Source organism: Podarcis vaucheri (assembly GCF_965113315.1).
Source record: "Podarcis vaucheri genome assembly, chromosome: 3".
Lineage (NCBI taxonomy): Eukaryota > Metazoa > Chordata > Lepidosauria > Squamata > Lacertidae > Podarcis > Podarcis vaucheri.
In genome coordinates this window covers 33,441,765-33,465,973 of record NC_138761.1, presented here as the reverse complement: position 1 = coordinate 33,465,973, position 24,209 = coordinate 33,441,765, and the positions used below count along the sequence as shown (strand labels likewise).

Genomic DNA, 24,209 nt, shown 5'->3' with positions numbered 1-24,209 from the left:
ACTACACAGCCCCTCCCATATTCCACAAAGACTGCAAATCTATGGTCGCCCTAGTTGAGCGATAGGGATCTTGTCCTATTGGACTCCAACTCCCATCAGCCCCAGCCAGCAAGTCCAACGGCCAAGGATGATGGGAGTTTGAGTCTAGCAACGGAAGCTGCCCTGTGACTCCCCGGAGAAGTCCTGAAGAAATGTTACTAGCATTCAATGTCAGCACGCATTGCAGAAAGATCTACTCTAGGCAGTTGTCGTTATCATGATGTTTTTCTTTCTTTCTGGGAGAGGAAAAAAACCATCTTGGAGGGGCAATGGAGAAAGACTGAACTGAATCGCTTCTACAGTCGGGAAGTTCTTCCTTCGGATTATTCATAACCTCCTTTCTTGTCATTTGAACCCACCGCTTCAAAGTCTTGCGCTGTGGGGAAACAGGGTGTGCTCCAACACCTATGGGGCAGCCTTTTAACATACCCCAAGGTGGGTATCATGCCGCCTCTTAATGGTCTCTCTTCTCCAAGCTAAATATATACCCAGCCTCGTCAGACGTGGTCTCCAAGTCCCTCACCATCTTCGGAAAACAAAACCCCGCAGCCTCCTTAGAATGCGGTGCCCAGAAATTAAGACAGCCATCCAGGACTGTACAAAAAACCAAAATGCAACAACAAAAAGTACCACCTCGACAAGTTGCTTGGGGACGGGAGCGGGGGTTTCTCTTACGCCTCACACCACAACACCCAACTGTCCCCTGAGAGCAGAGCACGAGATGCACAGCCCGGTGGCTCTGCGCGTCATCAGCCCCAACCATGCCCACGACTGCAAGACGCGTGTCAGAGGGGGAGCCCTTGCACCCGGGGCGGCAGGGAAGCCAGCGCTCTTCCCAGTCCCGGCGCTGGGAGTTCTCTCAAGCCGCTACGAAAGAGAGCCGACAGCCGCGCTGTGGCCAAGCGGAGCGCGCTCCCGGCCGCGCCTGCCTTCGCGGGCACCTCGGCGGCGGCCCGGGCGCGCTGCTTGAGCGGCTTGGCGCGCCCCTGCCGCCCCGGTTCCGCCAGCCAGGCGGGCTGGAGGACTCCGTCTCCTCCCCCACAATGCACCGCGACAGGCAGCCTTTGAAAAAGCGGCGCGGCTCCTTCAAGATGGCGGAGTTGGATCAGCTGCCTGACGAGAGTGAGTAGCGACCCGCGGCGCCCCTCGCTCCGTCCCGCCGCTCGGCCCCTTCCTCCGCCGCCGCTCCTCAAAGGGCGGTCCCGGGGACGGGACCCTCCGCATGCTTCCCTTTCCCAGCCCTGAGCCGCCCAAGTTGCTCCGGCTGCCGCCGCCGGCGGCGCTCGCTACTGCTGCTGCTGCTTTTGCTGCTGCTGCTGTTGTTGTGGGAGCTGTGCGGGGCCGGAGCCACAGTCTCCTCCTCCCTCAGTGCCCGGCCTAGTGCAGCTCTCCCGTGGCCTCCCCTCCGCCCGCACCCCGGAGCTGCCCTCTTCGGGAGGCGGTGGCGGGGAGAGGCCAGCAGAGCAGGGCCGGAAGCCGCTGTTATATAACCTCCACTTCTCCTGTCGGGGGTGAGCCGCACCCTGCACCCCCAGTCTTGGTGCAGGCCGGGGCAGTGCCCGGGGAGGAAAGGGAGGCGTGGAAGCTTCCCTAGGCCGGGCAGCGAGGTGTTGCGTGCAGGGCAGGTGGCTGCCACTGACATTGCACCTCTCCGGGAAAGGCAGTGGAAATAAAGGGTACAGCAACCACCACAGCGCAGTTGGGGAGGTCTCTGACCTGCCATGGGCATCCTGCCCCGGGGGTTTGACATGACACTAACCTTCGATGCTTTGGGGGTGGTTTAGGTGCTCACCCTTTTTCACTACGGAACGTCCTGCTGCTTAGGAAGATAGTTTCTTAACCAGGATAAATAAAGCGTTGTTTTTCCCTCTCCTCTTGTCCATAGCAGCAGGATAGTGAAAGTGACAAAGGAGAGGTCCATATTGTTGTTTCTCTTGTGTATGTCAACTAGTAATTTAGCAACCTCTGAATTTGGAACCAAGGTAGCAGTAGCGCATTGTTTTGTGCAGTACTTTCTTCTGTGGGGTACACATACCCCTAAACATTTTGTGAATCTAAATTTGGCTGCATTGAGGGGCAGTATTTCAATATGAGTAGGGAAATGAGAGTACCCCTAAATATTTTTTTTAGAAAAAAAGCACTGGTTTTTTTGGCTGGTCACTTGGCAGGGTTGAATATGCTTCCTAGAGTTGGCTTGCTATGTATGTTGCACCGTGGAAAATTGTGGCATGGTATGTTGAAAAGTTCCATGTATGTGGAGGAGGGGGCATTCAGGTTGTCCATGGAAGCAAAAACAAGTATATATCTTCATGAGGACGCATTTTTGTTGAATCTGGCAGATGGAAGGCACAATGTTTCTCAGCTCAAAAGTGTAAAGCAACTTCACAGGTAAACTGCTCCAAGAGTTCTACTATAGGGTGGTGTGCCAATGTAAGCAAATAAAAAAAGAGTGAGTAAGCACTGGATATAGAAGACTGGTGGCTCATATTATCACCATAAAAATAATGCATATCCTCTGATGCATTTAATATATGAAGGATTGGGAACTGCCACAGAAATTCACCCTGAGACCGGTCAAGATTCACTTGACCTTTTATTGTGTTTATGTAAAAAAGTAATCAGAGTATTAACAGGAGGTGTTACATACTGTGGATGTCACTGTAAACTTCTTTCTAAGGAATAGGAACACTTGGGTGACCTCCATATAGTATTCTGTGTTGAATTGGTGGAAATTGATGTAGGTTTGCATGTATACATACACTGAAAATTTGTATATGAAAACAAGAAAATGAATACAAAACATGAAATCTTACTGCATATGGACTCATTTAGTAGTTATGCAGGTGGTGGCCAAAGATCTGTTCAAATGTGCAGGAAATAATGCAAGGCGATATACTGTACATACTATACACTCAAGTTCACAACTTGTGGTGGTGCAAAAGTTGAAGCTTAAAGAAAAACAGTGAATTATATAAAATTGCATTTATGGACAAACTATCAATGACTTTGAAGTTTGTTGTGAATATAGGCTATAATATTGAATTGTATTTGTCTAATGTGCTATACAGTAGATTGAACAAAGAACTAAATCATTAGTATGTGGGAAAACTGTACAATATTAATAAAATTATTTTGAGTTATATTTGTACATTTGAAAGTAAGGAAGTTGGGTTATTTTGGTTACTGTTTACTATGATTGGTAAAACATACTCAATGTATTAGGTGATATCAAATGTTAGTCATTCTCAGTAGGTCCATTGGTTCCACATGACAAGGTGTAAGGGTCATTTTGAAAGGTATTTTCTAGTCTGATATGATTTGGGGCTATCATTTAAACTTACTCCTTTTCATAGGGTGAGACTAATGAGTGGGAATGCACCGTGTTTATATACAAGCGTTTTGTACTGGGAGATGCATATATGAAAATGACCTGTATGAGAATTCTTTAATGAGTACATGCAAGTCATTTGTTTGTATGTTTAATATTGAATCAGGTGCCTATCATTTGAACTAACACTAATCTATCTGCATATTAACTTGCATGATCCAAAGTATAAACATGTGCATCAAGCAGAAGGCATCAACATCATGTAAGAGATGACCACTCGCTAAGGAATTGCACAGTGCATCTATATACCAAATATCTTGAGAAATTCACTCAAGCCAGATGTTAGAGGAAGGCAATTACAGCTTGTTGTCTACTCTGACATAGAAGAATTTTCCTCCCCACTCCAAGCATGATAATCAGAAAACTCAAGATACATCTTCATTAGCACATGCAACCACCTTCCGAACATCATGTCACTAACAAGGTATGAACATGTATTTAGATCATTGGCCTTCAACTGGCAGGCCAGGACCCACTACCAGGTTGCAGCTTGATTTAAGTTAGGTCACAACAGCAGCACTACCACCATTCAAATATATGGGGGAAATTAAGAACTGGGTTTCCAAATGCACATTGGTCCTTGGTCTGAAAAAGTAGAAGACTACTGATTTAGATAACACAGTTATCTAAATAACTGTCGCTTGTCAACCTATTGCACAAATCTTTTGGCAGTATGGAATTGAACAACATTTTGTTTTTTTAAAAATGTAGGTTTCTGCTCAGTAAACTGATTTTTTTTTAAATAAGGACACATGGGTTCAGTCTAGATATCCCCCAAAGAGCATTCTGAAGGACACAGCCGCCTGGAGGAAGTAGTGTTGGTGCAGCCATGCTGATAAGTAGTTTGAGTGATGACTGCATTCACATGAATAATAACTGCTAAGTGCTACTCATAATCATTCAAGCCAGAAGTTCCTTCCTCTACAAAAGGTGCATCTGTTTGGATGTTCTGCATCAACATCTGAACAAAGCTGTCAATTCCCATTAGCCCAAGCCAAAAAAATGAAGCAAAATAGGTAAATTAAGCTACATAAACTAAACTTAATTGGCTCACTTGGGAGGAGTAGGGTGCTGAGATTGTCTTCTTATTCAATCATTTGTGGTGTAACAGCTTTCTATTAAATTTCCACATCCCACTCTCCACCAGCTTCACAAAGTGATAGGTAGGTAGGCTTTTTAGTTAGATAAACGTTTCTCAACCACTTTCATACCTTGACTCTAAAAACATTTATTTGCAGATAATTCCCGTTCAAGTGTAATGGAACTTAACTTACCATCAAGAAAGTAGCCTAAGATCATAATCTGGTAGTGTGATTCAGTAGTGCTGGCAAATAATGACTGCTGTTCTAGTACAGTTCTTGCAGTATTGCATACTAATTGTTACTGCCTTCCTAACTGGTTTCATCTGGGTCTGTGCTAGACTGGTGTGTGGGCTATCTGCTCAGCATGCTTCTAGCTTACTGCTCTCTCTCTCTCTCTCTCTCTCTCTCTCTCTCTCTCTTCTGCTTGTGGTCTTTGAAAATACAGGTGTGTGATGTTGTATTGCATTATAACATCTGAGTCTTGGGACCTGTGGCTAATCTGTGAGAGTAAAACCAATCTTTTATTGTTACTGTACAACATTGCACAGGGACAGAGGGAAAATCAATGTTGTCAGTAAGATTTTGCTTTGTGTCATCATCACTTGCATCCACAGGGATCTTGACTCGGCTGTTATAGTAATGACTCTCAGGGGGTGTCCAAAGCACTATCTAGTCCTGTTGTGTTGGATGATTTTCAGTTGGTAAGGCTTGAGGATGTGGACAAGATATATGGATCGGTCAAGCAAGCCGCTTGAGCTCTTGCCTCTCTTGACTAATGTTAGCAGAGGGGATACTGTGATAGGGGTGGTTCCTGCCTGCTTGAAAGAAGCCATTGGTAAGACCACTCCTTAAGAAGCCCTCCCTGGATTCAGAAAAATCTAAGTAATTACTGGTCAGTTGCCAATCTCCCCTTCTTGGGCAAGGTTCTTTAGGAGGTAGTCACAGACCAGAGCCAGATGCTCTTGGAAGAAACTGATTTTCTTGATCTGTTTCAATAGGGGTTTAGGCCTGGTTTGGGCACAGAAACTTCTTTGGTCGCCCTGTATGGTGATCTTTCTTGGGAGAGAAAGAGGGAAAAATGTCCCTGTTAATCCTCCTCGACTTCTCAATGGCTTTTGATACCATAAACGATAGTATCCATCTGGAGCAACTGTCAGAGTTGGGGGTGCATAGCACTGCTTTGCATTGGTTCCGGTCATACTTGGATGGCCATTTCCAGAGGGTGATGCTTGGGGAGTGTTCTTCTGCCCTGTGGAACCTTCAATGTGGGGTTCCTCAGGATTCAATTTTATCCCCTATCCTGTTTAACATCTACTTGAAGCTGATGAGTGGGAGCATTGACATTTTGGAGTGCATTGTCAGCAATAAGCGGATTGCACACAGCTCTACTCCTTTGCAGTAGATGCGATGGACTATTGTATTTCCTCAGTAATGGACTGGATGAGAGCCAACAAACTGAAACTCAATCCAGATAAGACTGAAGCACTGTTAGTGGGTAGTTCCCTAGACTGGATGGATAGGAGATTGCCTGCTCCTAATGGGGTTACACTCCCTCTGAAAGAGTAGATGCGTAGCTTGGGGGTAATCCCAGATCCTTTGCTGTCACTTGAGGCTCAAGTGGCCTTGATGGCACAGGGTGCCTTCCATTAGCTTTGTCTTGTGGCCCAGCTGTGCCCCTAATCTGGACAAAGATAGCCTAACTTCTGTCTTCTGTTCTCTGGTAAATTAGATTACTGCAATGCGTTCTACATGGGGCTGCCTCTGAAAATGGTTTGGAAACTTCAGCTGATGTAGAATTTGGTGGCCAAGTTGCTCACCAGGGCAAGACGGTTTGGACATGCTACACCAATCTTGACCCAACTGCACTGGCTTTCAATTGGCTTCTGGGCCCAATTCAAAGGGCTGGTTTTGACTTGTAAAGCCTTAAATGGCTTACGACTGCAATACCTCAAGGATCGCCTTTTCTCATTTGAACCGACCCAGACCCTGTGATCATCATCTGAGCCCTTCTCCATGAAAGGACCAAAAGATAGCAATACAAGAACAAGCCTTTTCTGTGGTGGTTTCGCATTCGTGGAATTCACTCACCAGAGAGGCTTGCCTGGTGCCTTCATTACATAACTTTAGATGCCAGGTGAAAACATTTCTCTATAACCAGGCCATTGCATGATTAAACATTTAATGACCTTTTAAATGTGTCTATGGGAAGGGAGGTTATTGGGAGTTTTTATGTATTATGTGTTCTCATTTTGCATTTTTGTGTTGTGAACTGTTCTGTGATCCTTGGATGAAGGGCAGTATATAAATGTAATAATTACTACTAATAATATTTGCCATTTTTTGCTTCTGGTGCCTATCTTCTCTACTCAGATTTGACACATGGGACACCTAAGACTGTATTTCTGTCCCACTGGAGCACACTGTCTTGAACTGCTACATTATAGTAGAGTCTGATAGGTTTGGGGTTTACTAATTTATCACAACTGTTTGCAAATTTTCTGTGGACCAGCATCCCACACACCTGGTCCTATTCTTTAGCTTTGCACAGGCAACCATAGCACTGGACTGTTGGAGGGTTTGTATGAATGCTTTTATTTTGTAAATTACAGCAACTTTGGCAACATAGCATCCCCCCCCCCAAAAAAAAAGCTGATGTGCATCTAGAAAAGTAGCAGTTTCTTTTACTATCCTGTAAATGTATCACTTGCTTCTTGTCCATAAAGGCAAGCAAATCAATGATGTTATCCATCAAAATAGGTTCTTACCTGGTAGAAATATTGCCATGTTCTGTTTTTGTGTGTATTTGGAGAACTGCTGTGGTGATGTAAAGCTTTTAAAGCATTTTCTTCTGGCAACTCACATGTCTACTGTAGTTAAGGAGACAGTGAGGAATATCTCCTTTGTTAGCACTGCTTTGCACGACATTTTCATACATACGTCTCCTAATACAGAATGTTTATATACTGCCAAAGCCTTATTTTAGGAAGGAATAACCTTGACTGATTCTTTCATAACTATGGTTCATAACTACAGTACAGAATGACTGTAACACTTTGTGTTTTTGTCTTACATTTGATGATATCCTCAGGCATGGCCAAACTTTGCCCTCCAGCTGTTTTGGGATTACAATTCCCAACATCCCTGACCACTGGTTCTGTTAGCTAGGGATGATGGGAGTTGTACTCCCAAAACTGCTGGAGGGCAAAGTTTGGCCATGCCTGAGCTAAGTCATACTCATAGTAGACTTATCAAAAGCAATGGACTTAAATCCATTCAATGACCAACTTGTAAGTAAGACTAACATTGATTGTCACCCAGTAAGTTTAGAATATGTTTTATTCACCACAGTAAATAGGCTTGCCATATGTCAGGAAAATTCCTGACATGTCTTGGTTTTCGGGTGTAAAAATTGCTGAATTGGCAAAATGTCAGAGAAACCTCGAATGTATGGCAACACAGAGGGAAAAACAGCGGAAACAGCTCCCAAAGCTTAAAACCACTAGGGGGGGGGAGGTTTCCCCAAAAAAGCTCAACAATTTTGGTGGTGTTTTAAAATAGTAGCTGCAAATCTTGCTTTTCTGTGCGAAACAGAAAATCCTTACTTTCAAATCTGCTACAAATATTATACTTGTAACAATTTTATTAAGCTTATTCCCTGCTGTGTGTTTGTTTTCCTGGCCTACCACCTTGTCACAGATATAATAAAAACACTTTAAAAGAATGTGTATTATTTTACAGTTTTCTTACATGCTGAAGGTATAACAGGGATTGAGGTGATAATCAAAGAATGAATAACATTGCTTTGCCAGTTCTCACCTGTTTGTTGTCCTTCCTATGCTGTACATATGAACATATGAATTTTAGGGGAAATATTAGTAAAGATAAGACCTTACATCTTCACTGATATTTCCCCTTACAAATTATTCATCAGCACAATGTGAAATTTGTTACTCAGCTAGAAGTGAGTATGAAGATCATGTCTTAGTTCATATCATAGAAAGCAGGTGAGAGGGATTAATGATGACAGAAATGGAATGTACATTGGAGGTTAAGGAGATACTAATGCACTTTCCTTTTGTATCCTCTTCTCTACCATGAAAAAATGTTCGCAATGCATAAATAAACTCATTATTTCAATCTAAAGTAAACAAGGTTTGAACCGTTTCAGGTCCCTAATGCAAATTGTTTATTAGGCCATTTTTACTGCTGGCAGCTGGTGCTGATGCTTACATATTGAAATTGTAGTAGTGAAATAATGGAACAAAGTGTTACCAGTTTAACACATCTACCAACGTAGCTGCATGAACAGTGTATTACTGCTATGTTGCATGTTTTCATTTTTTGGCTTACTTTGACTTTATAGTTGAAGAGATTGTATTCATGCTCCTGGGATGAAACCACAAAATATGGTTTGCTGAATATCAGGAAGTTAGTAATTAGGGGATTAGCAAAGGGACCAGGGCAACGGAGCACAGTCCTTGTTTCTTCACCATCATACAATAATTTGACATTATATGTGTGAAATAACCCTAGCGTTAATGTACTTCTGGGCTGTATCTAGTTGGTGTTCCTCCACCAAAAGAAAACTCTTTGATCCAGTGGGAACTTAAATTAGTAGTCGAGGAATTGGAGTGATTTTCAGAGATTTTCCCTTCAACCTAGGCCCGTTGGCTTTTACAAAGATGTCTGCAAATGTGACGTGAAGACTGGCAACGTTAACCCCACCGTGTGGGAATCCCTTGCAGACAACCACAGTACCTGGAGACAACCAGTCAGGTTGTGTGTCCACAGCACTGACCAGAGGACGAATGACTGCTGCAAGGAGCACAGAGAGAAGAAATGCCATGGTGCGTCTGCAGCAACACATCCAATGCCTTCATCTGCCCTAGCTGCAACAAAACATGTCTATCCTGCATCAGTCTCTACAGCCACATCAGGCACTGCAACCTTCCAACAGTTTGACTTCACCCCCAAAGGCACACACTCTCCATTGTCTCCCAAGACAGACAAATGCCAACCCCCTTCAACTCCATACCTGCTCAAATCTGCTATGGATCCTTCAGTACAGTATGGGAGATGGTGTGGAATCTGCAGGGGGAATTACCAAAGATCACATCAATACTTATTCTGTTGATGGTAGGTTCTGCTGGATCAAAGAGCCTTCCTAAGTGGAGGGATATCAGTTCGACACAACTGGTATTTATATTTTATACTTTGAATTTGACTTAGCTGTCATAGCTACACTTCTCTGATGAATACTTTGTGAGCATGCTGAGGATGTTTTCACAGAGAATCCTGATCTTCCCAGAAGTACATATTCCCTGAATTAATACTTCCTTGGTTGGAAGCCGTAATAGCTGAACAGGCTGAAGCTTATTTACACTTGTAAGGCATTTCCCTATTAAGAAAAATAAATTAGCTATAAATGCTGAAAGAACTGTGAATCCACTGTCAGGAAATATTGTTCCCTTATTAGATTTTTTTACTTATTTCAGGTTCATCAGCAAAAGCTCTGGTTAGTTTGAAAGGTAGGACATACCATTTATTTTTAATTTGTTGTACTTGTGGAAGTAAAAGTTCAGTCATGGTGTGAATGAATATCTAAAGAGCACTTCATTCTTAAGTGGGAAGTCGGCTGCATTTTCAAAATAGAAAGATAACATAATTTTAAAAAATAAACAGAGGTTTTTTACAATGTGGTTATATCTTTAATGTTAAGAATGGTAAACTTTTAAGTTTTCATTTGTACAGTAAAGGAATTTTAGAGAACATTATATTAATTTTACATAGGAATAATAATATTTATGATTTATAACTTAATACAGAGGGAAGTTTATCAAATACATGGAATGAAAAATTCAGTTCCTTGCAGAAAACACCCATTTGGAAAGGCAAGAATGCAGGAGCTGCTGTAGAAATGGTAAGGAGCAACATTGACCTATATTAGTAGTCTTCTTGTTTTCTTTCCTTTGGCCGTTAAATTTTTTAAGAATAAACATTTTTCCTGGTTTCATAAGCGCAGAGTATCAGTATAAAATATGACATTACATGAGTACTGTAACAGTTGTACAAAAGGAAGCCAGCTGTTTAGGTAAATTTGCTTTCAGCTAAGTAAAATAAGCAAGGTGAGGGAAACTAGAGGCCACAAAAGACTGTAACTGTGCTACATAGATCAAGAAAGATTATATTAAAGGAAGCATCTTCTGCTTGTTTATCATGGGTTTGCTGTATTGCAGGAAAGCACGTAGTGAAACTTTTCAGTTGACTGAGTCAGATTTTTCTTTTTGCTCCAGCCCTTCAGAAGTTCAAAACGAAGTCGGTCCTTTTGTGAGGAAGAGGAAAGGCAAATGAATACACGATCACCCAAAAGAAACCAGAGAGTCGCAATGGTTCCCCAGGTATGTTAATCTGTAAAGTTTGTTGCATTCATTGATAGGTAAACTAAACCTTCTCAGTTTCCACTTTATTGCAAAAATCCAAACACATTTAAAAAGGAGAAATATAGTAGTCATGGGATACTTCAACTACTGCAATATCTGTTAGAACTCAAACTCTACCAAGAATGTAAGGTCCAACAAATTCCTCCATTGCCTCCCTGACAAATGGAAGAAGCAACAAGGGGGTCATCTCTCTTGGACCTGGTCCTCACCAACAGGGAGGAACTGATCGAAAAAGTGAAAGTACCCGGAAGCTTGGGAGGAACTGATTATGTCCTCTTGGGTTTCATTATACACAGGCAATGAAAACTGAGTGTAGTTGAACATCCACTCTGAACTTTAAGAAGCCTGATTTCAAAAAACTTAAGGAACTACTGGGTGAGATTCCGTAGTCAGAAATACTCAAAGAGAAGGGAGTCCAGGTTGGATTGGAGTTTCTTAAAGGTGAAAGATTGAAGGGACAAAGGCAGATAATTCCAACAAGAAAGAAAAGTGGGCTGCACTTAAAGAAACCAGTGTGGCTGCATAAGGGGCTTACAGATGAACTGAGATTTATGAAGGGCATGTAAAAAATGGAAGAAATGAGAAATCAGGAAGAAAAGGGTATTCACGAGTAGCCAACAGTTGCAAGGAGAAGGTCAGGTGGGCCAAAGCTCAGAATGAACTCAAGTTTGCAACGTGGATTGGTTGCATTTCTATCCTGCTTTTCATTCAGATGAATCCCAAAGTGGCTTACAAACAATAAATAACAATAACATAGTAGAGCTTAACAGAACACCACAAGTACGGCATAAAGCATATGAAATAATTAACAAATAATCAGTAAAACAGTTACAATCTATAAATCACTATTAACAAAGCAGCAACTAAAAACTAAGACAAACGGTTCAGCTAGGACTTGAACCAATAGATTCAAGTTACAAGAAAGGTGATCCCAACTAAACATCAGGCAGAACTTTCTGACAGTTAAGAGCGGTTTTAGAGTGGACTTTCCTTCCTTGGAGGTTTTTAAGTGCACAGCACTGCCCTTAAGACTTGTCAAAGTTTCTTGGAGGCTTTTAAGCAGAGGTTGGGTGGGCATCTGTCATGTATGATCTATTTGAGATTCCTGCATTACAAGGGGCTGGACTAGATAACCCTCAGGGTCACTTCCCACTCTATAATTCTGTGGTTCTGTTCTTTTAGTATTTCTATTAGTAATCTCTGGTTGGTGTTGTTGTTTTTATTATTATCTAGAAGTTTACTGCAACAATGCCAACACCAGACAAAAAGGCATCACAGAAGATCGGTTTGCGGCTACGTAACTTACTCAAACTTCCTAAAGCACACAAATGGTGTATTTACGAGTGGTTCTACTCAAATATAGATAAGTATGTATGACTTTTCATTTGCTAGTTTTAGATTACAATCCTATGCAGACATGGAAGCAAGTACCATTTACCTCAAAGGTGCTTTCTTCTGTGTAGGCATGTATGAGATAGCATTGTAAAGCAATATACTGGAATTATGCTATTTGTATTTTCATATGGCTGCTTCATAGCTGTGCAGTGAAACTTGTGGTTGTTTTTTTAAAGCAAAATGGGGCAAAAATGGTTTTGTCAGAATTTAATACAGTTACAAGAATTAAATATTGCTTATCAGTTTCTCTGCAAAATGTTTTGCAATAGCAAGTTTTTTAAAGAGATAAGAAAATAATTGCTATATTCTTGCTAAGATATACCTTGGCCTGGTTCTTATCATCATTTTTGCCTACCATATATTGGTGGCAACTTATAGCAATATTTCTAATGTTACAAAGCTTATTACTTTAATTTCTGAATAGTACAGTTGCTGGAGTCATAAGAGTAATAATGACTTTCATGGTTCTGTAAACTATATTATTCAAGGCAGAGTTTTAATAAATAGGAAAGTGTATTTTTCTGTAAAAATGCCTTGTTCATTTCTAAATTGACTGCATTAGCTTCAAAATATTTTTCAGTTATAGCATTTTAATTTTCAGTTATAACATTTTAATTTTCAGTTATAACATTTTTCCTGTAAAATGAAGAAATTAAAATAAGCCCAAGTTGACAAGTGACTATAATTTAAACATTTAGGAAGCAAAATTCTCTAGTCTTAGGTATATGGAGGTAAAATTGTGTTGGCATGTCATAATACATTTTCTGAATTTACATGAAAATATAATGACAGAATACCAATTGTTTTTAATAGGCCACTCTTTGAAGGTGATAATGATTTCTGCGTTTGCCTGAAAGAATCTTTTCCCAATCTGAAAACCAGAAAATTAACAAGAGTTGAATGGGGAAAGATCAGACGGCTGATGGGGAAGCCACGAAGGTAAAATATTAGCTTGAAAGACTGAAGGCTCTTTAGCCCGTAGAGTTTTTGTGGGGAGTTGGTGGTGGTGGTTTTTGTTGAAGGGTTTCCTGGATGATTCATTTTTAAAAGTTGGTGCTTAATGGGTAATTTTAAGAATGTAGGATATGTTGCATAATCGTAATTGAGTATTCAGCCAAGTTTCAGCCTGATGATGAATGCAAAGCACTTGAGGAGTACTGTACAACTTAGCATATATAAGGACATAAGAAGAGCCTACTGAACCAGGCCACTGGCCCCTCTAGTCCAGCATCCTGTTCTCAAAGTGCCCCACCCCTCCCCATACTGGACTGGGAGAGCACAACCATGTTAAGTATATTGGCAGCTTTCATTGCTGTGGACCATGACATCCTTATGCATAGGGCTGAAGCTTGATTCCAGAAGATACCACTGGAAAACTACCTATTGGTTTCTTGACATTCATGTTATGGGGTTGTATAGGGTTCTGTATTGCTCTCCATTTTTAAACATCTACCTGAAACCACTGAGTAAGGTAATTCTGATTTTCGGAATAGGTTCTGTCTCTTACGTTCATCTGATTCAGGTATCAGGATGAGTAATGGACTGAATGAAGACCAGTAAAGCTTTATAAGACAGCATAAATAACAAACAACCAGTACAGATGCTAAAGGATTAGACCATTTCCCCTAGCTTCTTTAGGATGTGTTGTTGTTGTTGTTGTTGTTGTTGTTGTTGTTGTTGTTGTTGTGCTGACCCTGGGGTTGATAAGCTGTTTAAGGATAGCCCCACAAATCAAATAGCTCCTGCTGACTTGAGGAAGAAAGCCGCAACAAAGGAACAGGGTCTGTTTGACATATATGGCATTCAGAAAGAATTTCAGCCATGGGCAAGGCAAGGCAAAAAAACAAAACAAAACAAACACATTACCATGGGATAACTGTTTCTTATGACTATAGCATACTTCTTTCTTCTTGCAGTTGTTCTAAGACAACTATCATAGTACTTTACAGCTCTAATGGTTAGAAACCTTTTTAGGAATTTAAATCTAGATACCTTGGGCTGCAGTTTTATGTACACATAATCTGGGAGAAATCCCCATTGAATGCAGTGGACTTACATAAACATGCATAAGATTGCACTGTTGATAGCCAAATTGTATGCATTCATCCTCATAACCACTGTCTTCTGTCTGTACAGATGTCAGTTAGCTATTACTGCTTTCTCTTCAGTGCATAGTTGGTTTTGACAAGCTTCAGTTTTGCAAAGAAAGGATAAACATATTGCATCTAACTGCATTTATTACTGACAGCCATCGTTTCTGTGTGTCAGTTTTTAGACATAGGGATAAACTATTATTTTCAGCACATACAGATTTCAGTTGTCAAATTCTCCTGCAGGGGACCTTTCCAGTCTGTGTACCACTTGCTTTCTGTTGTGCTGATTTCCCCCCTCAATGTAAAAAGTGTATAAAAGCAGTCAGTTTTATCCAACGAAGTCCTGTTAAGTGTAAGACTTCCACTTGCACATTGGAACTTACCCCCCCCCCCATCAGTGAAATCTGCACCAGAGGGCTGAGGAAGGAAATTCCCATTGCAGAAGCGGATGTCCTCGTGTGACTGTTGGTTGCAACCCGATCTATCATACTTTTCAAGGGTAAAGCTATAAGATGCTTGAATAAATGAACACAAAGTAAATAAATTACAATTGTTTTGTAGATGCTCTTCTGCATTCTTTGAAGAGGAAAGGTCCGCATTAAAACAGAAACGGCAAAAAATTAGACTTTTGCAACAGCGGAAGGTGGCAGATATATCCCAGTTTAAAGATCTTCCAGAAGAAATTCCGTTGCCACTAGTTATAGGAACAAAAGTTACAGGTACCTTTTCCCCATCTCTAAATTACACTACTGTTTTAATCGGTGTTGAATTCTGAAGATGTAGTTTAACTTGAAGTTATTTAAAGGAGTGACGCTTTTACATCTCCACCGCTAGTACTGCACCATCTGTAAACAGGATTACCTTTCCTAGGTTTGGCATTTCAAATGACCCAAGTAGTTATAAGATACATGGCATACTCTTGCAAAACTTCTCTAGTCTTTGACAGGACCACGTACTTAAATCAAGGGCTAGCTTCCATAATTCCTTTTAACCCACCCTGTCACATCCATGACTGTTGTCTGCCACTATTTTCTTTAACTCATCGTGATGATACAGTGGTACCCCGCAAGACTTGCAAGATGAAAAACTCGCTAGACGAAAGGGTTTTTCGGTTTTGCGTTGCTTCACTAGACGAATTTCCCTATGGGCTTGCTTCGCAAGACGAAAACGTCTTGCACTTTTTTTTAAAAGCTGCTTGAAGAGGCGCAGTTGCAACGGACCGTGCTTCGCAAGACGAAAAACATCGCAAGACGAAAAGACTCGCGGAATGAATTATTTTTGTCTTGCGAGGCACCACTGTATTACATCATTGGGAGTTTTCTGCTTACTGGTTCCATTAGTCTTTCTACCGGCCATCTAGAATGGGCTGTCCCAGCCTTGTCCAGAATTATAGAACAATAAGAATGCAGCTTTGTTTTAAATGCCCACCATTTGGGGTTTTAGTTTCACTTGTTTCCTGCCATGTTTATAATAAGGGCTTTGTATTCTCTGATTCCTCACAAGCACATAATTCTGCTTCCTCGCAATCTAATCTTCCATTTTGAAAAATGCAGGCTTCTAGCCTCCATAACTATGTGAAGATAGGCTTTTACATTAGGCAAGCAATGCCTAGTGAAATCTTAGAAGCCAGAAAGGATTCTCTGGGATAGGGACAGGGGTCACGGTCCTACACCTGCCTTTTCCTCTTCCATTTAGAAAATCAGACTAAATTGTGCAAAATAAGAAAATATATGAGATTAAAACTTAATTTGCAATACTATACTAGCCACAGAATTCTGCTTTCCTGGTACAGAATTTGTTGAGGCAGAACTCTTGATTCTGTCATTAAATAGTAGCTTCTATCATTAAATAGTCGCCTTACTGTACCCATAGCTTTGGGGGACAGATGTCTTGTTCTTCGCAGGAGATAGTGTTATGAGATGCTGTATGCCTGAGCCACCCTCCTAATTCCTGGATCCAGCTTAGATTCGGTTGTTGGAATAGTCAGCCTGGTAATAGCCTGTTAAGTATGGGTCATTAAGGAAACAAAGGAAATGACTCTGTGCCCCGGGGTGGGCCTTTCTCCCTCAACTATCTGTTAATTAGAAGGACAAAAGACCAGAGTTGAGTGATGTGAGCTAGAAACTGGATGCAACTGCTTCAGGCTGGAAAGGCAGAGGAAGCCACACCTGATTTCTGTGGCATGCATCAATATTTTGCTCTGATTAAGACGGGGTTGTTTTTTATTTTAGCACGGTTACGTGGTGCTCATGATGGACTCTTCACTGGACAGATAGATGCTGTTGACACTCTTAATGCTACTTACAGAGTAACCTTTGAGAGGTCAGGGCTTGGAACGCATACAATCCCAGATTATGAAGTTCTCGTAAGTAATATCTACTTTTTTAAAAAAAAGTCTGCAAGCATGTGAATTCTTTTCTCCCAGATGAATGCCATAAATTTATTTTACAAGACAATTCAAGAATAAAAGGCATATAGTATTTTTGTCAACTTTATTAATATATCTAAAATACATTTTCTTTTTCAAGATATTACTCGTAATCGTAGTGAATGCTGCTTAACTTTTCTTCCTCTTTCTAACTTAAAGAGTAATGAACCTCATGAAACCATGCCAATTGCTGCCTTTGGACAAAAACAGCGACCTTCTAGATTCTTTATGACTCCTCCTCGGTTACATTACACACCTTCCCTCCAGTCACCAATTACAGTAAGTATCTTAAAGTGAATTTTTTTATTCATTCAGTAATTTGCTGCATTTTAAACCATCTGAAGCAAATTAAAGTATCATTTCAATAAATTCTATAGTTAACTAATACATAAGAATGAATGAAATAAAATGCTTAAGGCAACTTTCTTTGTTGCATAGGACAGTGATCCTTTACTAGGACAGTCTTCTTGGAAGAACAAATTTTCAGGCTCAGATAGTGAGACATTAGGTGGTTTTCCAGTAGAATTCCTTATCCAAGTGGTGAGTGTAAATTCCTTTTCTTTCAGTTTTATCTGTACTGATTTTGAGCATCTCCAAAAGTAAAAATCGGTTTAATTACTTTATACATGGCTGTCAAACATCTACAATGACGTTCCCTAAATCTTTGAAAGCCAGATTATATCGTCTGTACATTTAATTTGTATCTTGGTCGTCTGATTTATATCCACAACAATAGTTTGCTAAGTTTTTACTTTATAATGTATTTTACAATCCACTGATCTTATATTTATTCTGATATGCTTTCTCTGTTTTCTGCAGACCAGACTATCAAAGATTCTTATGATCAAGAAGGAACACATCAAGCAATTAAGGGAGATGAACACAGAAGCAGAAAAATTGGTAAATATATATGTATACTTGTTTCAGCTGTCTTGTAAAGGTTACACGGGGCTTAAGGAGTTTTAAAGGTGTATGCTTCTTGTTTAACTAAGTTCAAACAAAGGAAGATCTGTAACAGAATTTGGATTGAAGGCCCCATGCCCCATCCCCCTGAGCCTCCAAGCCTCAGTTTGAAGGTTTTAACTCTCAGATCTAGTTAAGAGTGGGAGAGTACTTGAAAATAATTTGTTCTTAGTAGCAGCTTTTCTAAGTATTGACATAAAGAAAGAACTATATATTTCTAAGATGTTCTTTTGTGGCTATCTTTTATTATTGTTTATTCAATTCCTATACCATCCTTCATCTGAGGATCACAGGGTGGTTTACGACAAAAACATACATAATATAATAACAAACAAAAGCAATACTCTTTCCCCACCCCAATTTAAAAAGCCATAGAATGTTTAATTGGCTAAGGGCCTGAGCAAAGAGGGAGTGTTTTCATCTGGTTCCTAAAAAGACATCATGAAGGTGCCAAGCGAGCCTCCCTGGGGAAGAGCATTCAACAAACACAGAGCGACCTTATATTTGCTGTCACAGTTCAAATAAAAAATTGTAGCAAGTCCTGGTAGGAATCTTTCTCCATTTAAAACACCTTACAACACAACCCTATGCATGCTTACTCAAAATTACGATAAATCCCACTGAGAACTGACAGGTAATTGCTTGTAGGATTTCAGCAGCACTAAATCTGAACTCAACCCAGGCTATCTTGGACATGCATCAGTTAAATAGGCATACAGTTGCTGCCCTGGACTTCCATAGGGGGAAGGGTGTAATAAAATAAGTAAAATGTAATACAGTTCAGAAAATATCTGCACCAGAAATTCAAATTTATTTGCAAGAATTGATTTTGAAAGGACCCTCTGTTTGTTCGTTGATTAAATCTTCATAGGAAATTTAAATACATTTTCACACTTTCCTTAAGGTGGCTAGGTAATGCAGCAAGCATTTTTAAGAAACCCTCATGTCAAAACTATTTCAAAACCAAATTGTTTTGAAATCTCACTTTAATTGTGCAAGAAATAAACAAGTTATTGCTTTGTGCACTTAATTCTTTCTCTTTTCTTTGCACAGAAATCCTACTCAATGCCTATTGGCATTGAATTTCAGAGAAGATACGCAACTATTGTCTTAGATCTTGAACAGCTGAACAAGGATCTAAACAAAGTTTTACATAAAGTTCAACAGTATTGTTATGAGGTAAAATGCTGCTATTCTATCTTTCCCAAACAGAGGATTATAGCCATTGGAAGAACCCATAGCAGCCTCAGAAACTGATATAGTTCAGTTGTAAAGCATCAGTTCTGCATGAAGAGTGTCCCTGGTTCAATTCCTGGCATTTCTGGGGAAGACTGTGAATATCTCCTGTTTTGAATTTTGGAAAGCTGCCGCAGCATGACTGCAAAAGGATAAGTGTGTCTCTGAGCACATGCAGAATTCATTTCACCATGTCCTCTGCCAACATCTGCAACTAGAACTTATCTCTCATTACTGAAAATTAGTGTTACGTTGCACAGGGCTAAATAGTTAAGGCACCATATTAGTAACACAATATCACTACTGAAAAAGGAATGGAAGCTAAAGAAATATGAACCAAACATAAGCCCTACTCTTGAGGCCAAGTGAAGAGAGTGCATGTGGGCATGAGCAGAGTGCCCTTCTCACTACACAAATACCTACCTAGTATAATGCAATCACTGTCTAGGTAACTAGTGTTGTTATTGCATTTATATCTCCTCTTTTCTCCAAGTTCCTCAAGGTGACATATACACTTCCCTCCTCCATTTTATTGTCACATCAACCCTGTGAGGTATGTTAAACTGAGAGATAGTGACTGGCCCAAGATAACCCACTGGGTGTCATGGCTGAGTAGCGATTTGAACCCTGGTCTCCCCGGTCTAAGTCCCACACTGACCACTACACTACGCTGCCATGACTTGCAGGCATAGGGAACTGTTCTCTTTCATATTAGTAATTAAGGCACTGTTTCGTACAGTGCCACTCTCCAGTGGGTAGACCAGGGGTTGTCAACTGATTCCCTACCACCCACTAGTGGGTGCTTCAGGATTCTAGGTGGGCGGTAGGGGGTTCTACAGCACAGGCTGATTCCTCCTTCCATCAAGCACTGCTGGGCGGTAAGGAAATTTTATCATCAAGAAAGATGCATTAGTGGGCGGTAGGTATAAAAAGGTTGACTACCCCTGGGGTAGGCGGTGTTAGAAACTGAGATATGAAAGCTAGGAGCTAAATGGGACCTTAAACCTTGGTTATGGGTGCAACAACGGAATGTCTAGGCACGCTCTTTTATAACAAGAATACAAAGCTGAAAATGAATGAACTGCAGCTAAAATCTTATGTTCAATTTTCACATGGTCTAGTCGTCCACCTGCCCACCCCCCTAATATTCTTAAGAGGGTCTCTTCAACTGTGGCAGTTTTAATCTGAAATATTAGGCACAGTACTGCGCCCAGAGCTCAGAAACTGCTCACGCTAATGAAATTCCCTGTCGCAAAATGTGCTTAGAACAATGGGAGTTTCAAATACTACAGGCCTTATGCTCTCCACCATCTGTAATATTTTATGAGAAAAGAATGGAGGGGGGATTAATATGGTAATAATTGAATCACTTCTGCCTGGATATCTGTTGGTATATGATTCTAAAGATTTCATTACTTTCTCTAGCAAAAGGAGGCCACTGCAAAGAAAGAGAGCAGTATTGGCGCACTCAGCGGAAGCCTTACATTTGCAGAGGTCTTTAGTAGAAACCTTGAGAGAGAGAAAACCAAAACTCACAAACAGTCCAATGAGGATTGAGCATGTTCAGTAACCACAGAATACTGAGTGTCAATTGGGGGAATAGAACACGGAATCATAGAAGAGGAGGGCATGGTCATATGAAACTAAGGACATTTCTTGCTGCAACATTTACTTTTTGCAGTTCCCATTTCTGCGTGTGTGTGTGTGTGAGAGAGAGAGAGAGAGAGAGAGAGAGAGACTCTTCCAGTTCACCTTGACTGATATTCCTTCAACTGTTTAGAAGCCTCTTCACATATTTGCTACATAACTGAATGAAATACTTAACTGATATACACATGCAAGAGAATGAGGTAGTAAGCCTCTGATATGGTAGAATGGACAGTAGCAACTGAAATTGCAGGTGAAGGATGCTATTTAATTGCTTCCCCACAAATAAAAAGCTAGTATATCAGGGAGAGAGCTCTTATTCCAGCCCACTCTATGCTAGTTTTCTGCTTGAAGGGATTTTTAAAGTGTAGGGGTCATTAAAAATTGCATCCCATATCTGCAGTCTGAAGCATTGGACACTATTCTATTAGTTTTATACACTACCATTTTCTGCTACTGTTCCTAATGGAGTGGTGGTGTTTTTAAAATGTTCAAATGCAAAACTTGTTCAGTCAGATACTGTTACATTAGACAGCATAACCTCTCAGTTTTAAACAGAATATAAGTCAGCAATAATGTTAGAATATAGAACCTGGATGAACTCTTGGCAGATGAAATCTAATTCGATCTATGTTCATTTTATCTCCCAGCTTGCCCCAGATCAGGGTCTACAGCCTGCAGACCATCCCACAGATCTGAGACGGAGATGTGAAGAAGAAGCTCAGGAAATTGTCAGACAGTCAAATACATCAACAACAGGACAGCCGTGTGTTCAGAATGAAAACCTGACAGATTTGATTGCTAGGCTTACAGCAATATTACTGCAGATTAAGGTAAATGGTACTGAGAGAATGAAAATGCATACTGTAATATGCTCACTCCCCCTGTCCTTGTCCCCGATGCTGAAACAGTAATGCTAGCCTCAGAAAAGTGTGGAAGTCTGCTACCCTTAATAACTAACTTCCCCCATACATACCACCCCAGCAATTTTCAGAGAGGGACTTGGCTTGTCATTACATTTCCTTCTCAGAACCTAGTCTGCTCTGAGGACCTCATCAATGTCCACTAACCTCCTTTAGTCTCCCACCCCACACAAGCAGGATGCACAAGGTGGCAGAGCAGTTTCCACAGTTTTTGGATTTTGTAAACAGCTGTAACATGTATTATCTCCTGAACCCCTAATTTTTTAAATTTCTTTTCTTCTAGTGTCTAGCAGAAGGAGGTGATCTAAACTCCTTTGAGTTTAAGTCTTTAACAGATTCATTAAACGACATCAAAAATTCCATAGATTCCACCAACATCAGGTAATATCTTGTAGTGTTTTATTTATTGGTGTGCTTATTTATATTTATACATCTGCCTTTTAAAAGGGGGGGCAGAGCCCAGGGTAGCTTATAATACAAGCTTTCTGTAACACAACATTATAACAATAATTAGAAAAAATAATTTAAAACAGCAGCAAGAGTTTAAAAACATTTATATCCCCAAAGCCAGGACAGATTAAAAAAAAGTCCTGAACACACTCAATGTTGGGGGCAGTGAGATTTCACTGAAGCAGGGGCAGTAGAATACGTTGGAGGGGGGTGTATACTGAAAGACTGTAATACATTCAGTATGTTGAACATTTCAGAGATGCTGACAAACGAAAACTTTTTCTTTCTTTAGTTGTTTTCAAAATAACGTTGAGATCCACGTTGCACACATCCAGAGTGGCCTCAGCCAGATGGGAAATCTACATGCCTTTGCTGCAAATAACACCAACAGAGACTGAAAGAAACGTTCACCTTCGTCCAAGTGTACAGAATGTAGTTATGAAAAAGCCTTCTTATATAAGCTTCACCAAATATCCTAACTGCTAGAAGAAATAGGAAAAGAGGATATTTTGAGATCCATTGTACTGCTTCTGAAGAAACCAGCATAAAATTACCAGCATTGCTATAGACTTCATCACTTGCTATGCACATACAGTATCTTGTTTAACAGCTAACCTTTAGTTATAAAAGTACATAGGTATGTTGTTTTTGAACTGAAAGTTATACAGACATGTTTTCTTATAATGTGAAGCAAGAATACTTTTCTTTTAAATTTATTTGCAACTATTCTGTCAACTATTGAGAGCTGTTTTGAAGAAGGAAGTGACACAGAGGTTGCATAGCAATCTCTTCTTGAAAGCCGAGTACTTGTGTCTCACTGCCTTTTGATTTTAGTTTCTGAAGAGTGCTGTTATTGGTAAAAAGCAGTGTGTATTCCTGTTCTCGCGAAGTGGCAGCAGGATATGCAAAGGAATGGGAGTGGGTAGGTAGCTATTGTACACTTGTGGATACTGGGAATCCCTGTAAATCAGTTAATATCGTTTGAATGTCTTTATTTATCATAACTTATAAAAGTAATCTAATGAAGGAGTAGAAAAGGACTGCTGAATTCCCAGAAATTGATATGACTTGCTTTTCCCCCTCCATAATGGGCAAAGTGTTCTAGTTAAGGTATTTCACACAAATAACTGGTAATATTTTTCCATTGATTTGTTGCACAAACTTAAACTAGATACCTGCTTATCAAGCAATTAACAGAGTTCATGATGCAGTTGGATAGCCAGTCCCCTGAACTGCCTAAATAAAAATAAAAAGCAAAGATCTGAGGAGTACACAGAAGTATCAATCTTGTAAAAAGGGTGTATTGAGTTGTTTATTTAGAATAGACTTGTAAAGCTTCAGTGTAATAAATTGTTTCCAGATTTGAATTTTTAGATAGCTGTAGCAATGTTTTGATTCTTTCATGCCTCATAAAATGAGGTCTTTTGTATGTTAATGTAAAAAGAAAATGTAAACAATTATTTTCAATTTAAAATTTTGTATAGTTTTAAAAATGCTTCTGTATTCTGTGTGTGTATTTGTGCTGCTTCAAAACTTAACTGCAGAGTCTATATTTAGCAAAACCTGTTCTTTTAAGAAATGCATAAATCTTTTATTCTCATTGAGTTATGTAAGTTGTAATGTTTTACTAAAATTGCGAAACATGAGCTTTAGGCCTGAAATAGTTTTAAAACGTTTAGTTAATATATTTTCAGAAATTCATTTTTGCCTGGTGATTTGGAAGGTGTGTGCAGAGGTGGTGGAGAATGTTTAGATGGACTTTGAACTTCATCCAATTTGGGAGCAGGGGGTGAAAGACTCCCCGGTATATTTTTCACTGCAATTTATATATTTATTTCATAGAATGTATATGCTGCTAGATTGCAAAACAGCAGCAACCACACAGTAGACCTAGTACAATGTCCCCAATTTCAGTCAGTTACCACATAACATTTTCATTATGGAAACAAAACCATTGGTGTCATAAAATAACCATAAAATTGAATTTTGTTATGGGGGGGTGTTTGCCTGAGCCAATGTTAGTGGACAGAACAGTAGTAAAACGCCTCTTCATTTTTTCATAGACAATGGGGTCAGGAAAAGATCAATGTGTATGTTGGTTTCTTTCCAAGGTTCAGCTCCTCTC

The 24,209-nt window shown here is 40.2% G+C and overlaps 1 protein-coding gene across 3 annotated transcripts; it reads left to right on the top strand.

Moving 5' to 3' along the window:
* The first annotated feature begins 1,025 nt into the window (after positions 1-1,025).
* LIN9 (lin-9 DREAM MuvB core complex component) lies at positions 1,026-23,785 on the top strand. 3 transcript variants are annotated; one of them, XM_082214838.1, is made up of 15 exons: positions 1,026-1,161; positions 10,005-10,037; positions 10,335-10,429; positions 10,803-10,907; positions 12,183-12,316; positions 13,158-13,283; positions 14,999-15,156; positions 16,669-16,802; positions 17,025-17,144; positions 17,304-17,405; positions 17,685-17,765; positions 18,882-19,007; positions 21,362-21,544; positions 21,918-22,015; positions 22,377-23,785. In XM_082214838.1, exons 1-15 carry the CDS (start codon positions 1,083-1,085, stop codon positions 22,480-22,482), a joined length of 1,680 nt encoding a protein of 559 aa, XP_082070964.1. In that variant the 5' UTR covers positions 1,026-1,082; the 3' UTR covers positions 22,483-23,785. The 3 variants fall into 3 exon arrangements, with proteins under 3 accessions (XP_082070964.1, XP_082070965.1, XP_082070966.1); XM_082214839.1 differs by lacking the exon at positions 1,026-1,161 and adding an exon at positions 2,379-2,427; XM_082214840.1 differs by lacking the exon at positions 1,026-1,161 and adding an exon at positions 4,216-4,443.
* Positions 23,786-24,209: the final 424 nt, after the last annotated feature.